Below are 14,140 nucleotides of genomic sequence, written 5' to 3' on the forward strand. Positions count from 1 at the left end.
CTTGAAGGTAACCAGTAGAGTTACAAACCAGAATGTCATACACAGGTTACTTCTGAAAAACAAAATTGCTGGAGACAGCTTCAGTGAAAAGAAAAAAGGAGGGTGTTTGTACAGTGGCATTGTAGAGTTTTTCAGTTTTTGTAAATCATCACATTTTCTCCTTCTAAGCAATGGAGTCCCAATCAAAGTCATCGTTAATGTCCTCACTATTGCTTGGGTACCGCATGGTAGGACGGCGTGGTGCAAATGGAGGTCTTGGGGGAGGTGCCTGTGGGGATTCACCATGGTTTAAGTGGTGACCTGCAATAAAGCAAAACAGGATAAGCATGGAACAAAGGAATACAGTCTTAATAAAGTACCAGACACTGAGATTCCAAAGATGTCTACTTCTGTAACAATTAAGGTTTTATTGCTAGATGCAATAATTATCATTTTTATTGGAACACCTTAGCAGCTTTTGAATTGCAGAACTGCTGATACAAGAAAATATTCAAAAATAAAATAAAAATGCCCAGGTTTCATGCAAATTTGTATCTTTAAAACAAAAAAAAGACTGTTTTGTTAAGGTACCATGTACTTTAACCTGTGATGTGTGGATATCATGGATTGTCCAAAGCACATTTAATTGGGCATGACAGACCGAATGGATAAATGACTGAAATTAATATAGTTTACCCAGAGATCTGGCAAGTTCAAAGCTATTTACATTAGCTGTGAGGGTACAAGTGGACAGCCCCTTGGCCTAGGGGGCTGAATGTGGGGGCTTTACCCACCATCTAGAAATGTCCAATGTACGGTCCATTTAGTCTGTCACACTTGACCAAACTGCATTGTTTCTGTGTTCAGTGCATTGACAAGTATTAATTATGTGCGTCATAACATCTTTAAAAAAAATGTAAATCTGTAACTATTTTATTTTCTATTTTCCTTGGGATTATGGCTGATAGAAAACAATGCAGATCTAGTTCACTTACTTGATTAACAATATTGTATAAGTAAATCTTTTAAACACTCAAGACTGTCTAACTAACATTTCGTCAATGAATGGAAGTATATAGTACAATGTGGCTTTCTCACCACAGTCTTTACTGACAGTTCACTAATAGAGAGGTCCAAGGAAATAATCTCAAAACATACTTCTCAGCTTCTAGTACAAGAAATCTGGACAAAGCCAAAAATAGGAGACTAAGACCCAAAATCAGGGACAGATTTTAAATATTGTTCTTGTAAAGATAAAAAGTATTTAGAATAACAGGCTTTGCATTAACATGCATTTCCTGAAGGATATGAAATTTGAAACACAAATGTATGCCACTATTTAGTGACTTCAATCCTTAATGATTTACAAAAGTAAAAATACAAACTTTATGAGTAACAGACCAAAATATTTGGCAAAAATCTGGACATTCTGTAAAACCTGGAGAGTTGAGAGGTACATCTCCCAGGCATATCGCTCAACTGTCCAAATTTTCACAGAATGTCCAGATTTTTGTCTCATATTTTGGTCTGTTCCTCATAACATTTGTAGTTTTCTGGCAAATCACTAAGGTTGAAGTCACTAAACATTGGCACATATTTGAGTTTCAGATTTCATATCCATCAGAAAATACATGCTAATACAAATCCTGTTATTCTAACAACTTTATAATTTTATAAGAGCAATATTTAAACTCTATCCCTATTTTTGGGCTTTTGTTTCTCCCAAAGGCTTTGTCCAGCTAACTTGGTCTAAGAGGTTGAGAGGTATATCCCTAGGCTTAAAACTGTTAAATAAATATATATATAATCTATTAAGGTATAGTACACAAAATATAAGATACAGTAGCTATGAAGGAAACTTAGCAATAAAGTATTATTAATGTAAAAAGTGGGAACCCACACCAATAATATCTATTTGACTATTTAATGACAGATCATCTTACATCAATAAGATTACTTAAAACAACATAAATCATGACTTCATTTTATTTTAACTGAGGTGGAACACCATGGGCCATTTTCAGGTTCTGCTCAGGGAGAAAAAAAATTAGAATTCAAATTTAAAGAACATGTCATTGTAAATACTTATTTATTTACAGACAATTTTACAATAGTTATACAAATGTAAATAAAGTAGTAAAACAGTGAAAAGTACAGAGATAATATACAATTTGTTACAAATAAAAGTCATAACATTTCTAATCCTAGGTAATGATTTACAAAAGTGAGATTCATGTAGTCTAAACATATTAAAAGTACAGGCATTTCAGGTGAAAAAGACATGTAAGTAAAACATTTATGTACAGATGAAAAAACAAGCTTATTTTTGGAAGTTAGAAATATGAGGAGAGGACTGAGACAAGAAGGTGAGGCGGGAGAGGTCAAAGGTGGTATATAGTGGAGAAAGGAAGTGGGTTGGGGGAAAGTCTATGAGGTATATGGACCTCATCACATGACCTATATCACATGAGAGCAAAAAATACAATACAAAGGGGGAGATCTATTAGTTAATGTGATGAATAAAACTGCCCTAGTATTGTGCTGTATGCATATCAGCTTTGTGCACTGACCAGGCTTATATATTATGATATATACAATATGTACTAAAAGACAGAAAAGTGGGAGGTTAAAGAGAAAATGATTAGTGACCATGCACAGAATGGAGTAGACAGATGACAGAGTATCTATACTACCTGATATACCGCAAAAAATTTAGAGAAGGGGCACAGAGGGCAGAATGAGAACAGTAAAATAAATATAGACTGGAGGGGGAAAGACAGAACATGTTAGTAGGGATCTACTTTATTTGCCCTAACTTCCGATTGACCGACACCCATTTGCCCAACCCCGTTTGACCGAAACTTCATTTGACCAACACTTCATTTGACCGACAAGCATTATTTGCAAGTAAATGGGATATGCCCCCTTCCCCACTGTAGTGCGACCCTGGAGTTAGAATATATAGTTAGGGGGGTGTGGGGGGTACAGCCCCCCCCACAATGAGGGGTGTGGGGGCGAAGCCCCCCACTTACTTTTGTTTTACTAAGCAATATTAAAGCAAAACTAAACAATATAATATGAAATTAAGTGGGGGGGCTTCACCCCCCACACCCCCCTAACTATATATTCTAACTCCAGGGTTGCACTACAGTGGGGAAGGGGAGATATCCCATTGACTTGCTAATAATACTTGTCGGTCAAATGAAATTTCGGATATTTGGTGTCGGTCAATCGGAAGTTAGGGCAAATGAAATAGACCCATTAGTAGATGTATACAGAAGGGAGGGAATAAATAAAGCATACAGAATGGATGTGCAATATGGATTTAGTGATGAGCAGTGTTGTAGTGCTGTCTGTTGTGATGTTGCAGGAGGGGAAATAGGGGTACATTAATTGTAGGCACTTGTCACCAAATGTGAGTGGGTACTGGTCAGTTAGGAGTGATGGCGGATGAGCTATAAGGTCAGTAGAACCAATCTAAAAATATGTTTAAAAATGCAATGTTTCTCAGTGCGAACAGCTGAGTAAAATCTAAGCAACATCAAAATTCATGACAAGCTTATGTGGGAAGAACTTTAGCAGCACACAAATAGAGTCTCCTTCTTGTACTGAAGTGTGCATGCATAAGGTGAGTAAACGTGTACGAAGGGAACACTAATACTGCTGGGTTATAAAGGAACCTATATCTAATATGGAATGGTTTTAATACAGCAGTGTCATGAGAAATGGTGAGCCAACAATTCAAGGCAGTTTATTCTGAAATACCCAAAGAAGGCAGCTACTGGGATCAGTGGTACTGTACAGGGATCTAGGGTTACAATAAGTACATATCAGTGGCAATACACATGCTTTGTTGTAAGTGATGACTGTCTGAAAGGCTCAGTTCTGGGGCTGGAAAACATTCTGCCATCCTGCTGCTGACTTTATCCTAGTTACAGCAATACTGAATTCAGTAAAGAGATGATGGTCATTCTACAGGCCAGGGGTGGGGGTGGAAGATGGGATTGGAAGGAAATTAAAGGAGTTTGGTACCTGGGGTGAGAGTCATGAAAGATAGTAGAAAAATATGAGACTCTAAGGAGGAAGGTGCAGGGTTTAATTCCATCTACCTCTATTGTGTACTCTGTGACTCTGAGCCAATCACTTAACCAGAGAGTGCTCCTAAGTCACCCTTGAAAAGGAACAGTTATGTTTTACTATGGGTTTACCTGGCTAACAAATGCATATCAAAACAATGGTACCTGGGATAAGGGACAACAAAGATGATAGTAGAGAAAGTAAACGCAGTACAACAATATGGTGATGCATGTGACCAGGCATACTCTATTACTACTGGATTATTCAAGTAAGATAAGTGAGCTGCACGCACTCAGCCACAGGAAGGACAGGGTTGGGAGGAATGTAGGAAAGGCAGTAGAATAACAGTGTAATGGAAATATCTATACAGGCACGCAGGGAGGGTGGCCTAATGGTTAAGGTGTTTGCCTTGCAAGCACAAGGTGCAGGGTTTGAGTCTCACAAGGGATAATTGGCTAGGCTTAAAATGGCTCTCAAGAGCAGTTAGCTTAGTACTAATCAATGAACCTATGAACCTAATGATGGATTAGTGAGCGCAGACAGTGAAGCTTGAGGGCTGGAAGAAAATGATAAGAAGTGAGGAAGGGCTGTAAGGAGAGGGCCTGAAAGGTAAGGATGATTACACAGGGTAAGGAAAAGAAAATGGATGGGGAGGGGTAGAGAGCTTTAGGAAAATCAGCACGACAGCATTAGGAAATGGTTGGGTTTCAGACAACAGAGTATGAGTGCAATTATGTAAGTGAGGGAAGCAGGTGATCAATGGGGGAAGAATAAGATCATTTTTTTGAGGTTCTGGGGCTGGAGAGGAGGGAGTACTGGAGATATTAAAAGCTGATGGAGCACTGAAGAAGAAACTGAAAAGAAGTAAAGAATGAGAGGAGAGGGGAAAGAGATGGTTGAAAAGATGCAGAAGGGCACATGGAGGGATTGAAGAGGGATATGGGAAATAAACAGCGACTATACAACTAAGGGCAACATGATACAATAAGGAAGTATGTGAACGGAGCAAGGAAGAGCAGAATGAATAGGCAGCAGGGAACTGTTTCAGGCTAAGGAGATTTAGTCCAGTAAAGGATCAGCTGTTATTGTTTATGGTTACATCTGCAGGGTTAGAAGGAGGACACAAAGTGCTGCAGTAGGAGAAAGGGATGGTGCATTACGGGGATGCAGGTCTGCAAAGGACATCTACGGGAGGAACCTTAGATTCAGAGGATCTGGAGAGAAAGAAGGAATGATGGGGAGTAAGATTAGTAGCTGCTGACGTGTAAAAGTTGGATGAAGACAGGATTGTGGGGAACAATCAGACACTGGGAATAAGAGATTGGGCACTGGAAGGTGTGTGGGGCATACAGTGGAAAATGTGGGGATTCATGGAAGGGTGATGAGGGAAGGAAAATGTTAAACGGTTAACTGTTGAAAAGATGCAAGAAAATGTTAGAATGCTACAGACTAGGAAAGGGAGCTGAAAGGAGAATTAAGGGGCAGGATACGAGTGAAATGACAGCTTGCCATGGAGAATTAAGGCTTGGAGCTCTAACAATCTTCATTCTGTAGTACTGTCTAATTCACTCAGTCTCTGCTGGCCTACTGTGTGATTCTCAGGAAGTCACTTTGCTCCCAAGTTGTCCTTGAAAAGACATTCTTGTGAGTAATGGGATTACCAGTTAATAATTAAATAAAAAAATGGATTCCACAGGTAATGTATGGAAAAGATCATACAGAGGTAGAAAGACTAGGTTAACTGGAAGAGAAAAGCGGAGAAAGGGAGATATACAGAATAAAAAAGAGCAGGTCAGATGCTGGGAAGATTAAAATAAGGTATTGCAGTGTACTGTATATATTCTTTTTAATGTGAAAAGAAATAAGTTGAACACTGCAGTATCTATAAAATCTCTCTCTCCCATATTACAGAACATAAATGAAACTGGATTTAGCCTGTTCTTCGTCTCTTTTATATCACCCATCATCTGTAGAACTCCCACCCCTATGGTAGGTTATAAAAATAAGTACTGTATGTGGACCGGATATAATACAGTCTGTCTCCTCCCTAAACTGTATGGGATGATTAAATGCCTTGGCATGCAGTACCTGGTTTGTTAAATAGTTTTCATATAAACCTACTGCAAACTTCATCCGGACTATCCTGCTAAGCAAAGATTTGCAATGTCTCCCCACTATATCTGATAAATTATTACATTTAAAACCCTTAGTAAGCTTTCTTATCTACTGATTGCTGAATTGTGTCTAAGATATTATTGGTCAAAGTGCCTTCTAACCTTTAGCTAACCCAGAACAGTAGTGACCAGATTGCTCAAAAGCTGCTCATTGAGACTGTGGCTTTCAGACAATTTTTCAAAACATGATTTATTCAGAAGGTGCTACTACAAATGGATATTTATTATACCCTGATGGTGAAGTGAACCCTTAAGTAACAAGGGTTTAGGAAGTACAACTATCTCTCGTGGGACATGGGGGGAAAGACAATCCCCCCTCTATTGGACAGTATTGATCACATTTGTTTTCTGCTGAAACTGCATTTGATAAACTGCACTTCAAAAAATAAGTGAGATACTTCCAGAAGGGTACCATACAGCAGAAATATTTAACAAATGTCAAGACCATCTAACTGGCTGGCTAATGCAGTTAGTTCCCTGTGGGACAAATTAACTAGCCATCAAAGACTGAAAAGGTACTGAAATATGCCTCTCAACATCTTTTAGCAATAACCAGGTGTCTACAGTGTCATCCTGCACCTCAGTAGTGTTGTTGGAAAATATTCCTAATGATTTTTCTATAAGGACACCAAGGGCTTGCTATTCCTAGATCACTGTGTACCTGTATGTGCAGAAATTACATTCAGCTCACTCCTATGATGATCAAAGCAACTACAACATAAAATATCATACCTGACGTACCTAAAACCCCAAAGTCCCATAGAAGTATGCCAAAAATGTAGGCAAGGCAACCCATAGATATTTGGTGGGAGCACTGCTGTGAAAAAGGTAGAATAGAAAAATGTGGCATGAAAAAGTTTTAATATGGTCAGTCATTCCCATTCCAAGTACTGAGTGACTTATATATGAGACAATGAGCCACAAATAAAGGTAGTAGTAAATGTAAATCTATGAAAGAGAATGACTGTGCTATTAGACAAGGATAGCATCTTTCACCATCACTGTTTCTGCCGGCAATGGTGGCACTAGCAACAAGGGTGCGAAGGGTGTAGTGGAAAATGGTTGTTACTAACTGCACACGTCTGACTGAAGATACGAAACAAAAGTCAAAGGTACGTTGGCCAAATCTCAATGGAATGGAATGAAAAAAATACTTAGGGCTTAAGAAAAGATTTGGGAAAGGATACAGAGAAAAAAAAGGAGTAAGAACACACAGTTTTGCATAAAAGGTGCTCACTAAAATGTATTTGGTACAAAAAAGAATTGGTGGGATAACAGGAGGGTGAAAGAAACATTTTTAATGTTGTGGAGGATAAGAAAGAGAGGTAAGGCAAGATAAGATGTAGAATGCAGGGCTCCAGAAGGTAAGTGGAAGGATCTTAGTAAGGTTTAGGATGGCTGATGGCAGTAAAGATAAATAAAATGAACGAAAGATAGGAAGCTAACAAAATGAAGTCCAGCAAACTTTCAGTTAACCAGCACCCATGGGGATTGGTGGATGCAGGATAACTCTAGTTTCTGGTTGCTTGAGAGTTACTATTAAAAACAGGCCTGACCAATACTGTACCCTAGACTATGTGTTTGATTTGACTTGTTGTCAGGTTGGGGAGTGTGGGAATTTATTCCTATCTTCCTTTTTAAAATTCTAAAACTCTAAAAATGTAAAGTATGTTTCTGCAGGGGGGAAACAGAAAGTGCAACCCATGAAAACCGTACTGTATTTATTCGATATTTTTTTGCCGGTTGCTTAAGAGTGCTAGTTGCTTGAGTTCTGGTTAACTGAGATTTTACAGTAAATAGGGAGGGAGAAATGGAAAGAAGCATGGTGGGATATACGTTTACAGAGGAGGAGTAGACTTTAGGCCCAAAAAATGAAGATTTGCATTTCTTACAGTACGTGACTAGGGAATAAGTGTGTGCATACAATCATAAAGAAACATATTTCGGCTTGTAAAACCTGACTTTTTTAAACATCTTTTTTTAAATCATCACATTTTAATCTGTAACATGTGGCATTACTAATATTAACAGAAAAAAAACACAAACACAGTAATAATGAAAAAAAATATCACATATGCATTTGATGTCTTACAGAAAATGCTAATTATGCTCCTTACAGAGGTCTTCAATCCCTCAGTCTCCCAACTGGGGGCTTCACTCCTACACCCTTCCCAATAAAATATAGTAACTTCATGGTCATATAATCTTAAAAGTGAATAATTCATTTTAAATAAAAAAAGCATCTATTCCCTGTCCTTAAGCTTTGCTTTTCATCATCATCTACAATTTTGTCTGTGTTTTCCCATGCTCCTACTGACATTTTCAGGACATGTGTATTATGCTGGCCTTTACACATAATAATATAATCATAGACTATACAAGGCAACTGGGCCCATTTGCCATTTACGCCATGGCAGTACCTCTCTCTTTGACCTTACCTCCTTTTTCAAGGAGCAACAGGCCAGTCATTCCAGTGGTGAATTTGTGGATACTCGTTCAGTTCTCTAACTCATGTTTTATAAAAGTGAGTTGCATTGCTCAATTTGGAGTGGGAATTTGCTCCATGGAAAGGATAAGCGCTAATCTGTCTTTCCATCATGCTTTGTTTACTTGCTGTAGCAAGTTTAGACTCTCTTTCTAGTACAGTATGTGGTTTGATATGTAGAGATATAAGAGGTCTTGGACTACTTGACCCTGAATGACCTAAAAGGCTAAGCAGATATTGCCTCTAAGTAATGCATTGGGCACTGAATAAAGGGGCAATGCTTCCAGCCTCTCTTGGTAGCTCTGGTCTTTTAAGCCTGAAATATTTTTAGTTAGGAACCTTTTGCTCTTTCCAACTGCTTGCCTAATTGCCTAATAAGATACATCCCAAAAGAGACATTGTATTCAATAGTAGGTCTGATTAATGTGGAATACTGAGTGTTAAGAACTTCCTCAGATCTAGATAAAATACCTGCACCAGGCAAAAAGATTTCCTAACCCCTATTACAAGATGTTCAAAGGCAGAGGGAAATTATCTACCCATGTTCAAAGGACTCTCACCACACATTCAGTTTGAAGTGGTGAATTGTCTAAACTATTATATGGATGAAAGGATTGCTTACCAAATGTGATGCTACTGCAGTTTTTAGCATTTAATTTTAATCCATTTTCTGATCATCATTTCCACTTGGAGCTTATGGTTCATAGGTTGGTACTAGGCTATCGGCCCTAGGGCCTATACAAGCCTAGCCATAACAATTCCCTGGCTATTTCTTCCCACAGTATTTACTTCCCTTGATATGATACAATATGCTTATAAGAAGGGGACTTCTAGATGACACCATGTTTGCATTAATCAGCACACTTGGTTAACCTGAGCGCTTCATTTGTAATTTAGAGATATGTGAAGTATATGCTGGATACTAGGGGTCACAGCACAGTGAAACACCCTCATGACCCCTGCATAGTTACATAGATAGCATATTGGTTAAGGGATAGAACCTATGTAGTGTGGGTCACCTTCATGCTTATTAAGGACATCCATACCACCCACGCTTCATAGGTTGTACCCCTCAACCAATCTGCTATCCATGTAATGATGCAGGGTTCAGTTTGGAGCTCATTTAGATTGTTTTTTATTATACCATGAGGTATGGTGCCGGAAGCTTTAACCAGGCCGAGGCACACTATATTGCCAACAGATCAGCCTGAGACTAACCACTGGTTTTGATTGAGCCTGACCAATCAAGGGTAGAGTCTCAGACTCGTTCCTCTTCCAGACCAATGGTGAAGCATGTCAGGAGGTCAATTCAAGCAGAATGTGACTGATGCGTCCCTGAAGGACTCACGTTTAAGCGCATCTCAGAAATATGAATGGTGACCTTTCAACATTTTTTCCTTTATTTTTTGAAGCGCAATTCGAAAATGTGATATATAATCCTATAGATACACACACACACACACATATATACATTATATATAGATATAGACATATATATACATATATATATATATATATATATATATATATATATATATATATATATGTGCTATCCCTAACAGAACCAAGATGCTATCCTCCAAAAAAGGAATCCAATCTGGTGGTCCCCTGCCATAAACAAACTCTACAACAGAAGAAAGAAACTGATGCAAAAAACAGTAAAATCCCATGATTGGAGGAACTCTATGGTCAGCCTCAGTAAGAAGCTGAGATCCCTCATAAAATCCTACAAAGCTAGTTACGAAAGCAAAATCACCACTGATTCTAAAGAAAATCACAATGCATTCTATAGCTATGTCAAGAATCTCAATGGCAACACTCAGATCTGCTCTGAGTTACAGAACAATGGCACTAAATATACAGAACCAACTGATATTGCCAACATCCTGGCAGATAGGTTCAGTGCTAACTTTACCCCCCTCTCACCCCCTAAAGGGCCCATCTCTAGACTGGAAGAATGCAAAGTTCCTGTAATTATGACTGCACAGGTAAAAACCACACTCTCCAAAGACAAGAACACAGCATCCATGGGACCTGACAACATCCCAGGCTGCGTTCTACATGAACTACAGAATGAACTGGCACCCCACCTACGCACCATGTTCAATCATAGCCTCACCTCAGGCTTTGTGCCCACAAAATGGCGCACAGCAACAGTTATCCCACTCCACAAAGGGGGAGCCACCACAGACCCCGGGAACTACCGCCCCATTAGCCTAACGAGCCTGGTCTGCAAGGCCATGGAACGTATCATCATGGAACTTATAAACAAAGACACTGGTAATCTCCAAACTCTGGACCCCACCCAGTTTGGGTTTGTAAAATGCAGATCATGTCTCCTAAACCTGATAGACTTCTCTGAAGCAGTCACCAAAGCCGTAGACGAGGGTAAGGTGGTTCACACAGCCTATCTAGATCTCGCCAACACTTTTGACATCATCCCCCACTCTGGAATTATAGATAAATTCACTAAACTAGGTATAAATGCCTATTTCACAAGATGGGTTGCCAACTGGATAACTGACGGAACCCACACTGTGAAAGTAGCTGACTCCAAATTCGACTTCAGACCAGTGACAAGTGGAGTGCCACAGGGTTCAGTCCTGGGTCCTCTCCTGTTTGGTATCTACGTTTATGAAGTACAAGCTAACACAGAAGGTCTTTGGCTAATGAAGTTCGCAGATGACTGCAAACTAGAAGTCATAATCGAAACTCCTAATGATGTGGACATCGTACAAAAGGGCCTCACTGAGACAGTGCCTGGTGTCAAAGCCATGGCCTCAAGCTCGATGCCAAAAAGTGCATTGTCATCCCATTTGGTAAAAACTCTGTACCCATGAGCTACCACATAAGTGGTAGTCTACTTAACACCGAAAGTGTGATAAGAGACCTTGGACACAGGAAGACAGTAGTTTCTCCTTTGATAAGCACATTGCCACAGTTGTCAGGAAATCCTTCTATGTGGCACACCTCATCACAAAAGGTTTCTCATCCAGGAAAAAAGAGGTCATTGTTCCCCTCTACTCGTCACTCATTAGACCCATTATAGAGTACAACGCCCCTTTTGGTATGTACCTCACAAGCCATTTACAACAACTGGAAAGGCCACAGAAATACCTCATAAAGAGGATTACCGGCCTCAAACAGTTGCCCTACGCAGGCCGTCTCAAAAAATTCCATCTTTACTCTGTCACATATAGCCTACTCAGAGACGATCTCTGCCTAACATACAAAGCTATGTCAAACCTGGAGCTGTTGGACATGCTCCACTTAAAGAAATCCCAATCCCTCCGAGCTACACGCTCTAGGGTCCTAAACCTTGTGACCACAATAAATAGAACATGCTGGAGGGATAGATTCCTGTCCCAGAGACTTTCCATACTCTGGAACAAACTACCTATCTATATCAAACAAAGCTCATCATTAGCACTCTTCAAGAAAAATCTTGATGATTGGGTGGGAGATAGGAAATTCACTCCGGGGATCACCTCTGTGGCTCTGCTTGACAGAGGCACAGGAAAATAATTTTTTTTAGGTGGCTTAAGCCAGGGTACCTTTTTGGCTAGGCTTATATAGGCCCTACCTATGAACCTATACATATATATATATATATATATATATATATATATATATATATATACACATATACAGAATGGTCTCAGAAAACCAAGAAGTCTGAGTGGCTTACAGAGGTATATAGATACGTACATAATTTCATTTAGATATACGCACATGTCTGTTTATTAATATAAGTGTGATGAACTGTATAACAGCAATATAAGCAATGAATCATGCAATGCTAGATTATACAATTTAGTTTCACTGAAACCATATTATTGAGAGACCACATTACTGAATTGTGATAGAATTAAAAATATAATGTTGAAAGAAACCTCAGCAAAGCAATAATGAAAAGAGATAATATACATATATTTTAAAGAATATGTTAATTAAGCATGCTTTTAGAGGAGCACTATGCCCCCACAACTCTCAGCATCTGAGGCCAAACCTAGTACACTCCTAATAACTACATAACCAATTGCTTGACCTTGAGGCCCTGCTGCATTTGGAGTGCATGCATGTGCATGCTATTACAGGAACTTGGTTAAAAAGTATAAAAAGCACTCCTTCCATACCAGAGTTTTGTATCTACCATGCTTTCTGCCCAATGAAAACTGAGGTGGTGCATCCATATTTGTTAAAGATCACACTATTTCTTGGCAGTTCCACAAAGAAATACAAAAAACAGCTGTTTAAGATCCAGTGTTATAGGACTCCCTTTATGCTCCCATAAAACCATGTTAGGTTCTGAAATACAGGAATTCCATTATCCTAGCAAACCACCCAGTGATAAATTGGGACAGCTAAACCTCAACTGTAGGTTATACTCAAAATTTCCTAATTATGGAACAAAAACTCTTTGGACCAAATTGTCAAGGAGCCCACTAGAAGACAAAATATTTTTGACATGGTTCTTACCAACATGGCATTGATCTCAACAATTACCTTGGTATGCCTTTCTCCAGATAAATCCAATAAAAAACTAGTAACCTTTTCTTACAACATCTCCAAATGGTTAGATGCAAATATCACAAAGTTCAGTGACTGATGAAGTCTCTAAATTCAACTTTAACTGTATTACCAAAGATATTGACATACAAGTAGTTCTCCAAACTCTATAAGCTACCCGGATAAATGCATCAACCTTGCAGTCCCTACCAGATCCAAACAAAATGGGAATTTCAAAAGTAAACCAGCCTGGTGTCCATACGTATAATTAAGGTAAAAAATGAAGAAGCCCAGGAATCTGTCTAGTTCCAACCTCACCACCATGAGTGTTGAGAAAAAAATAAAAAAGAAAGAAACTAGTTGTCTTAAAACTCTGTTGATGAAAATAAATAATAAAATAATAATTTCCAAAAATCATGAAACCCAGGTAGTGTCCCAAAGCAATAATTCTTATTCATCACAGACAAGTGATCCTCAGTAAAAAAAAAAAAAAAAAAAAAAAAAATTCAGAAATATTTTAACAATGTTAAACATATCAACTTTTATATACTTAAACGTAGGTGTGGAAAATGTACATATTGTTTAATATTAAACCAGCTTACTCAAGACAAACACTATAAACAGGGCAGTAAAAGTGCATTTTAGAACAAAAAGTACCAACCCTCACACACTACTACTTAGATCAAAGTAAATCCTAGATGAGGAAAACACTACCTCTCTATTTGCAACCCACATTCCAAAAACAGGTATTAAGAAAAGCATAAAATACACATAAAAAGACTTTTAATTAAATCGCTTTTGGCTACCTAAAGCAATAAACCCTTGAAATACATAACAGAAAAAAGTTCTTAATCTGTATAGCAAAAGACAAACTCCTTAAATCAAGGTTAATATTAAAAAGCTATTGAAAAAAACT

General features: G+C 38.5%; 1 protein-coding gene across 4 annotated transcripts in view; it reads right to left on the minus strand.

Moving 5' to 3' along the window:
* The window catches only part of FOXJ2 (forkhead box J2), a 1,179,137-nt gene that overhangs the window by 880 nt on the left and 1,164,117 nt on the right, over positions 1-14,140 (minus strand). For all 4 annotated transcript variants that reach the window (XM_044079672.1, XM_044079673.1, XM_044079674.1 and 1 more), the window contains one exon: positions 1-300. This exon is cut by the window's left edge and continues 880 nt beyond it. In XM_044079672.1, coding sequence (XP_043935607.1) covers positions 164-300 — 137 coding nt within the window. In that variant the 3' untranslated portion in view covers positions 1-163. The remainder of the gene's footprint in view (positions 301-14,140) is intronic.

The sequence above is a fragment of the Protopterus annectens genome, chromosome 8.part0 (assembly GCF_019279795.1).
Source record: "Protopterus annectens isolate FY-2018-M chromosome 8.part0, PAN1.0, whole genome shotgun sequence".
Classification (NCBI taxonomy): Eukaryota; Metazoa; Chordata; order Ceratodontiformes; family Protopteridae; genus Protopterus; species Protopterus annectens.